A 17206-nucleotide genomic window follows, 5' to 3' on the forward strand; every position below is an offset into this window, starting at 1 on the left:
TGTGCTTCCTGTTCCTCAGAGGTGTGTGAGATGTCTGCTCAGCCTGCTCTCCACTGCACAGACCTCCCCCACCTCCAACTCTGCCCTCAGTGAGTCCAGACCTCTCCAAATGTCACAAAGCCAACCCAAGACATCCCCCAAGACACACTCCAGCAGGCTGCCTTCTTACTCCAACACTTCAGGGTCCAGAGGGAGGAGCTGCAGGGAGAATGCCCCTTCCCAGTAGTGCACTTGTTGAATGTCATTCCACCATCCCACTGTGTCTCTGCACAGTCTGACCAGGGAGCATCCTGGCAGATCAAGGAGTGCCCAAAGGGGAAGCATCTTGCTGAGAGCATGCCCTGCTAATTCCATTACTTGGATCCTACAAAAACAACTGTACTTTGCCAGCACCAGGAAGTTCACAGCCATGGCTGAGGTCTTGCTGGCTGCTGCAGTTATGAATTGAGTCCCAGCCATGTGCTCTGCAGGCACAGTTCCTGTGTCAGCTGTGACTCAGCTTTGTGCAAACTCCATTAACCCCCAAACAGAGCCCCTTCCCTTTTGGGTCTTGTTCATGTCACCAGAGCTATTAAAAAAAAAACCAAACAAACAACTTGTCTAGTAAAAAAACCAACCCAGCAAACCAAACATCTTTTGGTACATTGTGTGAATAGTGGATGCTTTTGCATCCCAGCATTAAGACAAACACTGAAGCTAAAAAGAAGCAGTAACCTCACTAGTACTCAGCAGAAAATCAGATTGTATACAGAAAGAAAATCTCTGTTCTTGGCAGCTCTTCCCCCTTCATCTTCCTTAACTTCTTCACTTTACAGTCTCAAATTTACACTCCAGTAGCTGAAGAAAAGTCCCATTCCTCTTTTCCATTTGCTTCCTTAGGAATCAAGGATTTCCTGGTGGCCAGGAGCGAGGCAAGGCATGCCCCGGGCCTGGCAGAGACCCTGGGTTTCCAGAGAAGGGTTTCCAATCCGTTCTATTTCAGCAGAGAATCAGCCCCTGTAGGGCATGAGTTTGGAATCTTTTAGGTGCTAAATATATCCATTAGGGTCCTGTAGGATTTTCAGGAGCTCCTAACACCCCCAGAACAGCTGGGAGGAGGCAGCTGGGTCCTTTGTAGCCCTCAGCAGGTGCCTCTCTGTGATGTCTCCAGAAATTCATGAGCACATCACACTGATCAGCCCAGACATTTTGGGTGAGGTTCAGGTGACGAAACAGAAAGTGTTCAGTGCTGTAACAAGTATCATAAAGGGTATCTCTCCTGGCCCCCAGGTGCCACCTCAGAGCAGAGCAGGTCTGTCAGCACTGTGTCAGACCTGTTATTCCCATGTGGATATTTCAGCTACCCCAGGGCTCTCAAATGAGACTCGATGCCTATGTTTAGACAGCTAAATTACACCCTACTCATGCAATTTAATTTAATGTCACTTCAATTTAATTGAATGTTAAGATTCTGCTTTCAGCCTTCATAGCTAGGGGAAACCAAATGACATGACAGGTAAGTCATACTTAAATCAAGGCCTGTTTACTCAGGAGAGCTTTAGCTTGACTTGCAGAGGGACCCTGCAGTTTTAGTGGCCTTAGGGGGACTCTGAAGTTTATTGCTAGCCTCTCTGAAACCACACTTACTTGTATGCGAGCTTAAAGAGAGTTAAAAGACTAAACATAGAAATGCAGGGATCCAGAGCTAAAATTAGTTATGGGTGGTTCTGTCTGGCAGAGGGTTAATAGTTTTCCATGACTGACTGCTGTTTTTATCCCTTCTAGGAAATCCAGCAAAGGCATGGGCTGGCCAACTCCATCTCTTCTTATTTAATCAAGCCTGTCCAGAGGATCACAAAATACCAACTCCTACTGAAGGTAGCTCAGTGAGCTGCACAGATCAGCTCGTGCAGAGCACTTCACAGGTGTAATGAGTCACCTTATGCTTAAGGGAGCTGCTTCATGACCTGTAAGCATAAGTCCCCAGAAAGCTTCCAAGTGCACAGTTTCCCTTGAGGGCACCTTGTTTGTTTTTGTGTTATAGTTGTTCCCATTTGACCCCCCACTATTTGTGAGCACCCACAGTGGGGTTTGCTGCAGTTCAGCTTTCTCCTGTCTTGAAGCAGCTGCACATACCTAGTAGCACAGTTGGGTGTGAAGGCACCACCTTGATCAGAGTTTGTTTATGGGTGTCTGCTTTGCTTCTTAGGAACTGCTGACCTGCTGTGAGGAGGGCAAAGGGGAGCTGAAGGATGGTCTGGAAGTGATGCTCAGTGTCCCAAAGAAGGCCAACGATGCAATGCACGTCAGCATGCTGGAAGGTGGGCCAGGGCAGTGGAGGGACCTGCTGAGAGATTAAGTTTGTTTGTAACTTGTGGTGAAATTTAGCAGAGGTTGACTGTAGCAATACTGTTGTTTCATCATAATTTTTAGGTACCTCCTGGCTCTTTCCTGGTATTTCTCCAAAAGTCTTGAAAGAATAAAGCTGGCTAGGAAGTTTGGAGGAGGAATGGTTATTTATCTATATCTTCTGTGTTTGTATAAATATACATATGTGTGTGTATGTATGAATATGCATATGCAATGTATGTATATATATTTAGCTAAAACATTCCTTCTCCATTAAACCAAAAAATCCCCTCCTGAAACAGTATCAGTTTAGCTGCTGGCAGCTGTAACAATTATTGGATGAAAACATTTCTAAATACTGTTTCAGCATTTCAAAAGTTCTGATTTTCTGAGTCAAAACAGCTTGTGTTTCAAAATGTTAGTATAGTTATGCCAAAGATTTAAAAAGAAGTATTTAAAAAAGTACTTTAAAACTACAGGAAAAAAAAGTTTGATTGGCACAAAGTGAAGTCTTTTATTGGCTTATTATTGTGTGGAGTATTTCTAAAATGTAAAAATTTTATGCTGGACTGAGATGCTTTATTGTGTCTCACACATTTTCTTGGCCTGGGAAAATAATTTCCAGCCTGGCTTGAGGAAAAACAAGGAACAAACAGAGTACTAAAACAAGTGAAAAAGGGAACTGGTAGCCAGGCAGCACAATAAGCCCAGGTAATTAAAATTGCAGGAGGGCAAACTGAATAATGAAGTGCATAGGATTTCTTGCAATGCAGTTCTGTGTGCAGAAACCACCAGTGAAACCTTCATAATATTAATTTTTGAGCAATTTTTAATACACTTCAGCAGTAGCCTTATTTAGCACATATGAGGTATTTGCGCCTGGTGAAGTAATTACATCATTGCAATAGGAAAAAAAAGGAAAGTATTTTCACTGGGGCAATGGATACCCACTATTGTCCTTTCAGAATATGAAGAAAAAAAAAAAGAGAAAGACCCTTTTATTTCAAGTCCTTACTGCTCTGGTTTTTCTTTGAATTGCTCATCCCGAGAATAAATACAAGTGATCGTATTTTGTGGTTTTAGGGTTTGATGAGAACCTGGACGTCCAAGGAGAGCTGATTCTTCAGGATTCCTTCCAAGTGTGGGATCCCAAGTCTCTCATTCGGAAAGGCCGTGAGAGGCATTTGTTTCTCTTTGAAATCTCTTTGGTGTTTAGCAAAGAGATCAAAGATTCTTCAGGACACACAAAATACGTTTACAAGAACAAGTTACTGGTAGGTGTGGCTGCAAAAGAAAATATTCTGGGTGTTGGGTTTTTTGTAGGTAGAAGTGGAGTTTAGGAAGCTCACGTGTCTCCCTGCTGAGTTGGGGATACTCTTGCCCCTGGAAAGGCTGGCCCCAAGTCCTGCAGGACTCACCTGGAAGTCAGCCTGCAGTGAGTCTGGAGAGATTTAAGATCATGAGGTGTGAAGGGTGGGGGGAAATGCGAGCAGGATCACTCCAGCCGTTCACTTCCCTGCCACCCCAGAGGCTTTCTGTTTCTTTTATCCGTGTAGCAAACAGAGAAAAGATCCTGTTTCCCTATCCATCCCACCCTCCCCACTTCTTCCTACAAGTCCAAAGTTTTCTGGACTCATGAAGCTTCATGTACATGAAATCTTTCATCATCTCTCCTCTACACTAGACCTCAGAACTGGGAGTGACTGAACATGTTGAAGGAGATCCCTGCAAATTTGCTTTGTGGTCTGGACGAACACCATCGTCAGACAATAAAACAGTGCTCAAAGTAAGTATTTTCTTTTTGTTTTCTTTGTCTTTAGCACTTCTAGTTCAGGCCTTGGGAGCCCTGAATGAAAGGTCAGTTTCTTGCCTCCTCCCATTCACATGGCTTCGGTGTCTGCCAGGTGGGTCATGCCTACATCAGGAGCAGCTGAGCTCTAAGGCTTCAGGAGGAATCGGGACAGTTGTGCAGCCCTGCTGGAGCTGCATCTCCTCTTGCAGCCTGGGTTGAGCAGCTGCATGCTGACACAGGGCAGGTCTCAGGGTGTTTGGCTGGGAGGTGTAATTCTCTTAGTCCTTTGCCACTGGACTTATCAACAATCAACCTCTTCCACAGACCTCCAGAGCTGACAGCCTGTTCTGTCAAGTGAGTCTCAGCTGAAGAATTCATGTTATAGTTGTTTTGTCTAAGGAAATCCCAGCTGTGCACTGATAACCTGTTTCCCCTCTACTGAGCATGCTGTATTGCTAGCATTAAATGTATTTATCCAGAGCTTAGCTGCTTTGCTGTTGCTTGCCAAGTAGGTCTGGTCAAAATGCTCTCAGTTCCCCTGGGGTTACCAGGTACTCCAGCAGCTGCAACAGTGCAGCAGAGAGGACAAAGTGTTAATCATAGCATTCATCAGCCAACCACAACTCCTCTACACAGGAGGTGAGAACATGATAAAGTCTCTGTCTTTCTGCCTTGTGAAACTTTAGGCATCCAGTATTGAAACAAAACAGGAATGGATCAAAAATATCCGGGAAGTTATTCAAGAAAGGATCATTCATCTGAAGGGAGCTCTGAAAGAGCCAATTCAGCTCCCCAAGACACCAGCAAAGCAGCGGAACAACAGTAGGAGGTAACTTCAGTCATTCCCTACTACCTGAAATCACTAGTGTTTTCTCAACCCACAGCAGTGTAGTGTCTGTGGACTTTTTACTGGTTTTTACTGTAGTCAAAGCAGTTTTCATCATCTTGGCTTCTTATATGTTGTCTTGGCAAAAGTAGCTAGAAAGCTTTTTTTTGATATATGTACAAAGATCTTTTATTTTATACTCCAAAGTATAAAGAGAAACAGTAAAAATTCTTCAAAGTCTAAGGTTATGGTTCTTTCCTAAAGTAGATTTTACTTCTTCACATTTGAGTAAAACCAGATATTTTTTTTCCTTGTTTGGCGTGTTTAATTGTTTGACAATGGAAATCATAGTTGATCCTGACAACAGATTGAAGAATATGTAGTGAAGAATCTGCATTTTATCATCAAATACAAACTTGTTTCAGCCTGTTAAATAATACTAAAATTTTTTTGTCAACTTGTTTCAATCCTGGATTAAATAGAAATTATAGATAATGAATTGTTCTTTTTCTGTTGTGGCATTCCTAAAAGCCATCTGTAATTTGAGCATCTTCACTTACTTGGCACGTTTTATCCCTCTCTTACTTCAGGCTGTGTTGTGGGGACATCCAAAGCATAAATAACCAAGGTCACCCAGGAGAGCTGTAGCAAAGCAGAGATCCAGACATTTCCTCTAAGAACATGCACCAATACAAAAGTTTTCTAGTACAGAATGAGGACACTGATTTTTTAAACTTGTCCATAAATATGTATTTTGTATTATTTAAATATTTACTTTGAAAGACCAATAAACATTTATGAGAACTTTATCTCTACAGCCAAAGGGAAGAAAATGCATTATGTTAGCAGCCTCAGAGAGGTAAATATATAGAGCTCTGTACTGTCTTTATCTATGTTTGGATAACATCTTTATGGCTTAGTATTAAATTGCTGAAGAAATTTAAACAAATGTTGTGATTATGTGCAAATCCAAACCCCATGGCTGAGGGTGATGTCATTCTAAATTCAAGAGCTCTGTAGCATCCTGGGCTGCCTCAGTGGGGTAATTTTAGCACAAAGCCAGCTCTGTCCTGCTGACTCGGCACTTCTCAACTCCACCTGTAACATTGTGCTCACTCTGGTGGTGTGTTAAGGAATGTCATTGATTCCCTATTCCATCTCTTGCAGAGATGGAATAGATGATGCAGACAGCCAAGGGGATGGCAGCAGTCAACCTGACACCATTTCCATTGCCTCCAGGACATCACAGAACACAGTGGACAGTGATAAGGTAGGACTGAAATGTGAAAATACGTGGCAGGTAATTGCCCCCAGAAAAATGTAAGTGAAAAGCACAAGAGAAGGTGAAAGAAAGCAGCCTGTCTTCTGCTGAGTGAGCTGAAACTCATATTCCCCTTTGCTAGGTTATTAAAATCCCGTCTGTTTCTGTGTGCTTATCAGTACTGCTCTTCTACATGGTAACATTTCTGTTACTGCAGCTTCTTTGTGGTTAATACACAGAGGTTCAATTGGCTCTGAAGAAGCAGCCCAGAGCAACCTTTTCTTGCCTAGGACAGCTTGTCCTGTGAGATCAAGCTTCTGAATGAGCAACCAGCTGGTTATGTTACATATTTCCCTCTGAGCTGAAATCAGTTGTTTGTTGGAGGGAATGCAGGTACTTACACACCAATTAATGCAGCAACATTGGGATCCTGGCTGGTATCTTGAGAGCCTGGGAGACCTACCATTTCCAGAGACTGTGATTCTGGACCCCTCTCCTCACAGACATATGGTGGAGCATATGGATGGCCCTGAGACACGCTAGATTCTGTTGGAATACTGCACACTGTCGGCACGTATGTACTTGTCATTTTACTTGTCAGACAATCTGAGTCCAGATCCCCAGCTTCACTAGGATGCCTCACTTGAATTTGTCACCCTGATACCTCCAGCTGTGCTCTTCCACTGAATTAGCAGTTGATTGTAGGAGAAAATGGCCAGTTAATAATTACCTTGGCTGTGCAGATGGGTTTGTCACATCCTCTGAGAGAATGCCCGTATTCTCTTTGTGTGTTGTTTTGAAATCACATGTAACTTGAAAAAAGCTGAATTCTCCCATGCCTTTATGGATTTATCTGTTTGTCAGGGCTTTAATTATGCTGCCACTTAGACAAGGTAGAGGGGTGTCTTCACAAAATCAGAATCCAAGTTTTGGTTGTTAAGTTCACAGGTAAGGTTCAGTGCAGATACTGTTTTGAAAGCTGGACTCAGAAATATAAGTTAATTGCAAATAAATTACCTTTGTAAGACCATCTGTTGTATTTATCTTAAATGCATGTCCCCATGATTTTACTTTTATGTCCAATAATGTGCATTAGAAAAGTATTAAGCCTCACAATCCAAAGGCCACTGTAATGTATGCAAATACTTTGCCCGATGTCTGAGAAGTCTTCAATCCACATGGACTTGTCTTACTTTCTGTGTTTTTCACATTTATCATTCCTGATAAAAGGCCCTGACTTAGTGCAATACTTGAGCTCATGCTTAATTTTAAGCACTCACCTAAGCTTTGCTCGTTTGCCCCAGCCCGTTGGCTCGGTTGCATGAATTCTGGCCATGTCAGGGTAAGATGCTCCATGTTGCATGCTGCAGCTGCATACAAGGGCTATGGTGCCAACCCAGGCTGTGTACCCTGAAAGACAGCCCATCATGGCAGGAGTTGGTTTAAGGATGCAAGACTGGAAACGGTTATAGGAGTTTCTATCCAAAACCTTGTTTGAACTGAACAGCAAATGTGTATGAGATAAACTGAGTAGAGCTCGTACAGGGAAAATGTTTTTACCACTGGGCAAAGGGTTGTGCCATGCTTTAATTTTTTTTTAAGGTGGGTGGGTTCACTTGCTGGCTTAAGGCTGTGTGTTTTGTGTTGTGTTATACATTTAATGAATAGAAACATATTTGAGTGTACAGCTAAGGCTAAAGGTTACTTGTATGTGCTTTGTTGAATCTGAGGTAGCAGTGTATCATCCTTAAGTAGAGAGGCAGCTCCTGCTGGACAGTTTCCTTATTGTCACTGATGCTAATGCCAGAATACTGTGGAGAGCTCAGCTCCTACAGTGCTGCATTATCATGTCTTTGCTCCAAGGAGAATGAACTCCCTGCATCTCTTTATAATTCTCTCATTTTTTTTCTGCACCATGTTACCCAGATTAGTGTCAGATGAAGCTGAGCTGCCTTACCTCCTGCTGAATTGGCGTGGAGTCACACCTGTGTTCAGTGTCCACTCAAACATCAGGCTCACCTGCTGGCACAAAGCCCTCAGCACATGTTGCCACCTGCTCTGAGGGCACTTTCTGTCAGCAGTTCCAAAGCTCTGAAATTACTCCCAATGGTGGCGTTTTACTGCATGCGATGTTTCTCCTTCAGTGTGTAGTTGAGCTTTTCTTCTAGGAGGGTGTGAGAATGTGGTTGGACTGGGAGGTTTTATATTCTCACATGGACTGCTGCTAGTTACCAGCACTGGAAGACTGGCTCATCTCATGCTCTCTAGGTGGGTTTTCTTGGCAGAGTTGACAGTGCTTGGCACACACTGTAGGACACGTTCTGTGGTTAACTCGTGTGGGGCTGATAGCAGCTCTGGCAGATACAGGGTTCAGCAGTCAGTGGTTTCCCTGCCTATTTAACTCCAGCAGAGTCAGCAGCATTATTCCCATGAGTTCAGATTCAAGCCTAGAGGCTTTTTGCAGCTGCAGCCTCCATGGGTGTCTTCTCTAGTGCCCCAGTGAGATCTCCATCCAGAGGAGCCAATGGAAAGAGCTCCTACCTTTAGAAAGTCTGACTGCTCACAGCAGCCTCATTTGTAAACCCATGCCAAGAGCTTTGCAGTGCCAGCAGTGCCAGGATGGCAGCAGATTAATCCTGCATTGGGACCATCTATGTATTAACTCCATGCCAGAAACAATTCTCAAGTAACACGTAAGAGTTGATATTACTCTCTGAAGGCAAAAGAACTCAAAGATTTAGCTGACACACTTTGTCCTTTCCCTAAACCTTGCTGTTATGCCTGAGGATTGCCTAACGCATTACTTGAATGTTCAGACAAGAACGTCAAACAACATTTTAGACAAAGAAAATCATAACTTCTCAAAGATTCTCAATTTCAAGTAGCACTTCTGCTTAACAACACTCCTCATGCCTCAAGTCGTGTATTTCTTTCAACTTATTTGTGAGTCAACTCCTCCTGAGTTGTAAGTAGCAATTTCTGTGTTCTCTCGCCATGGCACAGCCCTGGAGCTAAGCTTTACTTTAGCATTTCAAACTCTTAAAAAGACAAAAGGTTTTTTGTTGTTAAGAGGGAATGAAATAACATTACTGTAGATTCAGCAAGGTTTTCTCTCAAGGCATGTGAATGTAGCTACAACAATTATCAGGGGGATCCTTTGGTGCAGAGGATAGAGCACTTTGACTGGGGCCAAGTCCTAGTTCTGCTCTTGTCACTCACGTGTTGGGTGCCATTGCAAAGTACATTTGATGGCACATTACCCTTTCCTTTTTTTCCCTTGTTTGGATGAGGAATTTGCAGGGGGAGATAGAAATTCTTGCAAACATTACATTTGTACATTAATTACAGCATTGTTCTCCATTGTGCCAACACATGATGCAGAGCTGAATTCAGACCTGTTTTTGTAGCCTTTATGGGAGCAGATTCTGCTTTGAAAATATTCTGAATTATGTGCCTGACTCCAGAAGTGTTATTAAGCCTATAAATATGCAGGCTTTCCTGACTGCAGGCAGTGGTCAGGTGATTATATAAGACTCTCCAGATTAAAAAAAAAAAAAAGTAATAGTGTCTGTGTAACTTTAAATTAAATACCTGATTAAGTAGCTTCTTAAATCTGGGTATGACTATTTAGTATCTTTACTTTCCTTGGATTTTTCTCTCTCAAAAATATATAAAGCAATAATCCCCAGGCTCAAACATTTCATTTTCATTAAATACTATATAGCAGAAACACAGCCTTCAAATAAGGTCTGTAGGTCTGCACCTTTGTAAAAGGAAAGAAGGAGAGAACATATAAAATGTTTATTTTTCCATTTGCAATCCATGACTTCTTCTATTTGCAATCTATAATCTAAAATATTTCATACGCAGGAAAATAATTATTTGGATTGTCATTTGGATTGTGCAAGTTTTATATAGGGGGGGAAAAGTGGGTTGATGACCCAGACTCAGTGGTGAAGAAACAATAGATAATGAATGCTATTACAGTAATTGCAATTCCCATTGAGCATCCAGGTCAGGTCCTAGGTAACCTACTATGCAAAGTTTCTTCATCCTTTTCCAAAAGGCAATGGAGACAGCTTTTGTTCTATACAGTAAGCCCTCTCCAGCATGCTATCTAAAAACCTCTCCTTGGAGAGAAATCCTTGCCCTATTCACAGCAGACAGGATTTCAGTCTTTATATTTGGATTCAAAGCAGCGGGGAATTGCATAAAGGAAATGTTACATGCAGGGCATTCTCATTTGGTAAGGCCATGGAACTGCTGGCTTGTGAAACAGCTGTTTCTGGCGATACTGGCCCATCTTCCAATGGCCTCCTTTTTGTTGGCTTTTGCAGAGTACTGAGGAGAGCAGTTCTCATTTCCTTCTGTTGTTTTTGGATATGGAAAAAGGCTCTGAAATGTGAACTGAAAATGTTTTACTCTCTAAAAATAAATCTACATTATACACTTTTATCTTTTCCATTAGATACTAGACTCAGCTCATCTTTCAGCAGTCATGAGACAGAGATCTTGACCTCTTCCACACTGGTGGTATTATATAAAGTCTGGGAATAATCATTTTTCTAATTGAAGGTAATTTGTACAAGAGGGGAGATTTTAGAATTAGGACTTACTGGAACAAGTCACTTAGGGGCAAATTCTCTTTTCTTGAGAAGCTTCTAATCAAGGTAAAATAGCTTTCTCCCTATGATATTGTTGGTGGAGGAGGAACCACTCACTCACTGGCAGTGAGCTCAGCGTTGAGTCACATGCAAGACACATTTCTACTGCAATACTGGGGGAATATCAAGGGACAGGGAGGGTTGACCCCCAGCAGTGCTTGTGAATGGCCAGAACATTTGTCACCATGGACTGGAGTCTGTGCAGCACCTGAGCAGTGGGACTGACCTGAAGATCCAACATCTGTCAGTGGAAAAATCTCTCTGCCAGTGGTTAGCGGGTGCTATGGATTGCAGCTGATGGGAAGGAAGCTGGAAGGTGCAATGCAAACTCCCTGGCAGAGCCAAGGCAGAGCAGGATCATGAGAATATGGAGTGGGTGGTGAAGCAGGGAGTCACTTAAATACAGGAGCAGGAGTATTTAGAAATCTCCTGTTTTCTGGAGCACTGTGATAGGTGCCAGCAATTTATCTGCCAGGCATTGACCTGAAGAGGTTTCTTCCTCCAACCAAGATATTTTACTCTCAGTAAATTGAAATAGGTTAAACAAGTGTGAGTTTCTAAAGGGCAAAGGAAGGGATTGATTTGGTCTCATCTGTGTAAGTATTGTTGTGGTTATTCTGCCACCATCCAAGCAAGTGATGTGCCAGAATTCAGTGTACTGTCTGGAGTGCTGCTTCCTGGCAGGGACTGATGAGTTATGGGACCACAAGAAAGACTAAATTTATGTAATAGAAAATGACTGCTGGCTGTTAAGTGATTTTTTCCTGTGAAGGTATGATAAAGAGGAGTGAATTATGGCCCCAGAGGATATATTTCTATTGCGTGAATGCTGCCTAGCATTAGAGCAGTTCCCACACTGAGTCCCTACTGCCCTCACCTGTGGAAAAGGGAAAACATGATAGCGATCAAAGGAAAACCTGACATTAAACATTTTGGCACTTTAATTAGCTTTCTTGAGAGCTCACTAGCTATAGGTGGTTAACTCTTTTCAAGATACTGTCATGTAGTAGCAAAATGTTTATCTTACCAAGGGAATAAATTGTTCAGCCAGGAGCTGACATATCTCTGTCTCTCTAATGATAGTTTCTTAAAATTTCCTTAGGCTTTGGAAGACTGCCTTCTCTCAATTCTGACTCTGAATCTTGGTTAGGACCCCTGTACATTCAGCTCTTCCCTGAGAAAAATATACAAATGTATGTATCTGTTTTTTCACTGTGACTGGTTCCCTGAAACTGAAGTAATTGAAGTGATGTTTGGAACTGATAAAATGAGACTGGTTTATCTCTGCTGGCAATGCCTTATTTGGCATGAACTTGCCTTTCTAATCGTTGATGTTCAGTAATATTACTGTGGCACTTTTCTTTTTTTCTCTCCTTCCTAAGTATAAGTAAGGACTTTGCCTTGGCTTCCTGTATTTCTTATCAGGAATGCAGCAGTGCCACCATCATGAAATGTTCCAGCTTTTGATTTGCAGAGCTCTACTTGTCTGTCTAAATTTGATATTTTTCAGTCTTTTGGAAAATTAACTTAAGGCTCTTGGAGTGAAATATAATGCACTCAAACAGACAAGGTATAAATTACATTTTTAGATTTCCAAATGAAGGAAATCTGGACTGAAGTGCTACACGTACCTTGAATTGTGCAAACCTTCATGGGCACTCACAGAAAATTCTGAACCTCAGAGGGGATGCAAATAATTACAACCATTCTTTGCTCAGTGTTGGGCCTGTGCTCTGCCTTGGTATAACTTAATCTCTGCTTTGGGGACTTGGCTAATAGGTCTCACAATGCCTTTTTTCATCCGTATATCAGTCACTATGGCTTTTAGCTGCACAGGAATTTACCCACCTGCATCTGCAAGCAGAGTCATTTGACGGCTCTTTTCTTAGTGATTTATAATACATGTAGCACAGAATCTCCAGCTTAGGTATTAATACTGGCTCTGCCTATGGCACAGATCTCCCAGGACAATTCTGGGGCCTTTGGCCCTTTTTTTTTTTTTTTGCTCTGTGGACTTTAAAAAAAATGGACTTTGGTCCTCCCTGGATTGGAACCAGATTTCAAAACAATCAAAAAAGTAACTCTTACCAGCCTTGATTTTTAGCCAGGTTTAATCCTGGCTTGAATTACATGTTATGTCTTTCCTGGCACCCATTTCTAAATGTAACAGGTAGGTGATCAGGAGATTTACCTCTGAGAAGAGATATGTCAAGGGTGCAAGTGCTGCTGGCGGTAGGGACGTTTGCTTTCTGTTGCCAGCAAGTTTTTGCTGCAGCTGTGGGCGGAGGCAGCACCAGGCACAGGCTGTCTTTTTTCACAGAACCTTCTTAGAAAAGGCTTTTTTGAAAAACAAAATGAAATATGATCAGCTGCTTTTAAAACATAACACTTGTTGGAAGCACTTGCAAACTTCATAGTAGTTATTCAGGGGACTTTCTCTAAAGTCCTAATCAGGTAGTGGAGCCTTGTTCATTTTCTTGCATGGCTGGACAATTCCCCACACATCTATCGAGGAAATGATGACAATGGATGAGTTTCCCCAAAGGTCCTTTTTTTTTTTATCTAGTAGTTGAATTTTACCAAGAAATTTCCAAGACATTTGAGTGTTTCACACTGTGAAAATACAGCAAAGCCAAAATATCTGCAGTGCCCATGGAAATAGCAATCATGTCGTTCATTGGGTAATATTTCCAGGAAATAGCTTCATAAAAGGCAGGCATGAAATTTGCCATGCATCTTAAATATCTCAGCTGGGATTTCTGAAAGTACTGTTGAACTTTAGTGGGACCTCTGCTCTCAAAATTCTTGGACACAATTCTTCCCCCAAAAGAAAGCCATTCCTGTGTTGGTCAGCGCAGGGTCACTGCTCAGCACTCACAAGTTTATTTCCAGACCAGTGCAAGAAGCAGAAGATACTTTCTTAACAACTCTCCCAGATTTGGTTGGTTTTTTGTGGCTATAAATGACCACAGATATGAATCCAGATTCAGTTTGGTGATCAGATGCTGAGGACAGATTCAACTAGAAGTCCCTGAAAGCAAAGTCCTACAGAAAGGTGTTCTTCAAAGATTTCTTTTCAGCATATTCATCCATGCAGAACTGGCAGTTACATCCAGGGCAGGTAGAATATGTTCCACTTCTTTTATAAAGTGCATTATTTTGTACATTTTCATTTCTATTGCTATCCATTTCATAAAGAACATTTGCAATTGACTTCAATTTTTTTTTTTTTCATTTAGGAAATGAGGGTCAGCATTCAGCATGCTTTCAGTCTTATTCTTGGATCATTTCAATCTAAAGCATCCTTTGGTGGAAAATAAGTAAATCAGTAACACTTGAAAATATAAGTCAAGTCCCTCTATGATAAAACAAATGTATGGAAAACAAATGTATGGAACTTCTTCAGACTGAAGTTCTTCTGAGAACTTTGGAGGTATAACTATCAACTCATTCCTGTTGAGGGTATTTAAATGTGATTTCTGTGGCCACCCACTTGATCTCTCCTTTCTATTCCTGCAAGCAGTGTGAAAATCAGATCATATGTGCATATGTACACCTTCCCCAGAGAGGTGCAGGGAACGCAGTTAGAGTTTGTATAATGATATAATCTTAGTTCGTGTGATGAGTATCCCAAATCTACTGCAAATGTGGTATCTCAATCACAAGACACTTCTGAAGCACATGGGATCCTGCTTAGGCAGGATGGCTGTAATTTTAAAATGTACAGAATAAGGTGGAGAGTGCTGCCCTTTAAAAGATGGATGGAAACTCAGCTGTGTCCAACACTATGGTCTTACATGACAGGAAATAAGCTCCATATCAATAAATCTATATTACTAAACAAACAAAAAAAGATATTTTGATGCCTGCTGTGAAGAAAGAGGATGTTTAAGTTAGGGGGATGTTTAAGTGAATGAGTTTGGTGCAATCAAAACAGACTAAGAAGGAAGGAAGTGCAGTAAAAACCTTGTCTTTGTTTCAAAGACATGATCAACGCCAGTGATTTTAAAGTAGAAGGATTAAGATAAATTATTGATTTGCCCAGAAGAATTAAAGGATATTCTAATATGGTTTTCAGCTGTAAAGTGGGACCAGCTGTTGTTTGACTTTTATAAATGTGCTGTGATTTTCAATGAATCAGATGTCAAAGTTGTTGCCATTTACCTTGCATTAGAAATTGAGTTGGACTTTAGATGGGAGAGAAGTTTCTATCTCTGAACTGGTCTTTGACTGATGGGGAAACAGTTCAAATTGATTCATGTTAGTCAAAATTAGTATTTTTTTCCCAGCAAAAATGGTTAGACAAAAACATATGTATTTGAAGAGATCAAGTGATTGAGCTCCTTCTTCCTCTGTATCTGCTAATGCGAGCTGAACTGTAAGTCATTAAAGGCCATTTCCTCATTATTGCTTATCTAAACTAACATTGTGTTCCTTCCCTTTCTCCTCGTGAATGATTCCTTTTCACCTTTGTTCTTGCTCCTCTTGCCCAGCAGAGGATGTCAGTCCTGGAGAGACACTGCTGAGGTGAGTCCTCACCTCGGGCTGCTGCAGACTGACCTGCACCGTCACCTCTAATGCGGGTGCACAGCACCTGCCCAGACCCAGCTTCCCAAAAATCTGGCACCACTTTGGAAACCAGCCTGCTCAGGACACAGAATGGACACTCCTGCCTCAGCCTTGTGCTGCTGCTCCAAATTTGTCTGTTGTTTAAAGGGACAAAATGGCTAATTAAAAGTGGATAGAGTACGGTGTCCCCCCCAAATGAGGACATAAATAGAATAGGAATTGTCCATCAGTATTCTGGAGTTGTCTCTGTATCCATTCTTGGGCCAATAGATCATCTAAAGTGCTTGGTTTGGAAAAGAAGGAGCAAACATTATTCAGAACTTGTTTTTAAAAAGGGCATTTTTTTTTTTTTGTATTTCATCTCAAGTTCTACTTTCTATGTTGTCATTAAGTAATAAGTTTTTCCTCATCTAAATCCAGTCGTTCTCCTCCTGTTCTTCAAAGAACTGGAGTTCATGTTTATTTTTCCTGTGCTGTTGTTTTGAGTTGTTTCTGGGGTTTCATTCTGGTGATTACAGTGTGTTTGTTTGATTTGGATGTACAATATAAAATATATCCCTCTGGAGGAACAATATGTTTTCTTTTTGGCATAGGGTTTTTTTTCATTTTAGAATTCTTCATTTGTGTGTGGTTAATGCTTACTAGAGGTGCCAGGTTTGTTCAAGAAACTTAGAAAACCTTGGAACAGATATAAAGGGCATATAGGGATAACACAGAATAACTGTCTAGAAATGAAGAAAAGTTTAAGTGAGATCAGAACTTAGTGTTAGGAACTGACCTTTGAATAACACAACTTCATTGATCCAGGACATTAGAGGACATTAGAGATCATTCAAGTCCAAAGTTAATATTAGCAAGAGGTTTGATACTGGAAAAAAACCTGTGTGTGAAGGAGGGAGACAAAGGGAAACAGTTCCAAATTCCTTTTTTCTTCATATCAAGGAGATCAAGTGAGGAAAATACAGTTCAAAAACAGTATTTATAGGAACACCTTTAATTCAGGCAGGGAGGGTTGTACAGGTGAGCAGCAGCTTTAAGGTGGGTGTTCAGAAATTCTGCTGAAGGGTCCTTTCTTTCATTAAGTGCACATGTACATCTGCAGCAGCAGCCTTTGCCACCTTGTCTCTATTCTGGGTGACGTTAGTGTGTGCTGGTGGCCTGCTCCTGTTTTGGCTGATTCTTGGTGTGCTGAATTTATCGGTTCCTGGGGATTCATCAAGACTGTGTCTCCAGAGCTCATCAGTTCTTGGGAAAATCTCACAACCTCCCGTCTCAGCTCATACTTCTCCTTTCTTCACCTTGCTGTCTGCTGGTAAAGGTTTCTCCATCCAAACTTGTAGATAAAACTTCTGTAAAAGTCATTCACACATTCTCCTGTGGCATGGCCTCGTACACGGTGGAATGCCTGATTATGGGCAAAAGGGAGCAGCCAGATAGTGAGATAACTGGTTTTAAATCTTTAACCTCAGTCTTTGTGTGTTGCCTGGTTGAGCACAGCTGTGACCATGGAGGAGCACAAAGTGTCAGAACACAGGTACTGGAGTGAGAGGCAGTAGAAGGAGACATGGGAACATGGAGGGCAAGCCACAGGGAAGCACAGAGCTGGGCAAGTAGCTGAGGGAGGTGAAAGCTTTCCTGAGAACCAGAGACATTCCATGTGAGGGGACTGGAGGAAGAGATCACACCACATGGTGTATCATTATTTTGTCTTCTCTTTCCCCTTAAATCCCAGTTAGGGTTTACCTCTTCTCAGCCCTAGGTCATGT

The 17206-nt window shown here is 41.7% G+C and overlaps 1 protein-coding gene across 20 annotated transcripts in view; it reads left to right on the forward strand.

Moving 5' to 3' along the window:
- KALRN (kalirin RhoGEF kinase) overlaps window positions 1–17206 on the forward strand; it is a 503525-nt gene that overhangs the window by 365470 nt on the left and 120849 nt on the right. For 17 of the 20 annotated variants that reach the window (XR_011152025.1, XM_069021109.1, XM_069021107.1 and 14 more), the window contains 6 exons: window positions 1765–1857; window positions 2189–2300; window positions 3412–3602; window positions 4013–4114; window positions 4807–4949; window positions 6114–6216. Coding sequence is in view for 19 of the 20 variants with exons in the window: in XM_069021109.1 (XP_068877210.1) it covers window positions 1765–1857; window positions 2189–2300; window positions 3412–3602; window positions 4013–4114; window positions 4807–4949; window positions 6114–6216 (744 nt within the window). In the remaining variant the exon portion in view is untranslated. The other 3 variants (XM_069021124.1, XM_069021125.1, XM_069021126.1) reach the window with 3 other exon arrangements.

The sequence above is a fragment of the Aphelocoma coerulescens genome, chromosome 7 (assembly GCF_041296385.1).
Source record: "Aphelocoma coerulescens isolate FSJ_1873_10779 chromosome 7, UR_Acoe_1.0, whole genome shotgun sequence".
NCBI lineage: Eukaryota > Metazoa > Chordata > Aves > Passeriformes > Corvidae > Aphelocoma > Aphelocoma coerulescens.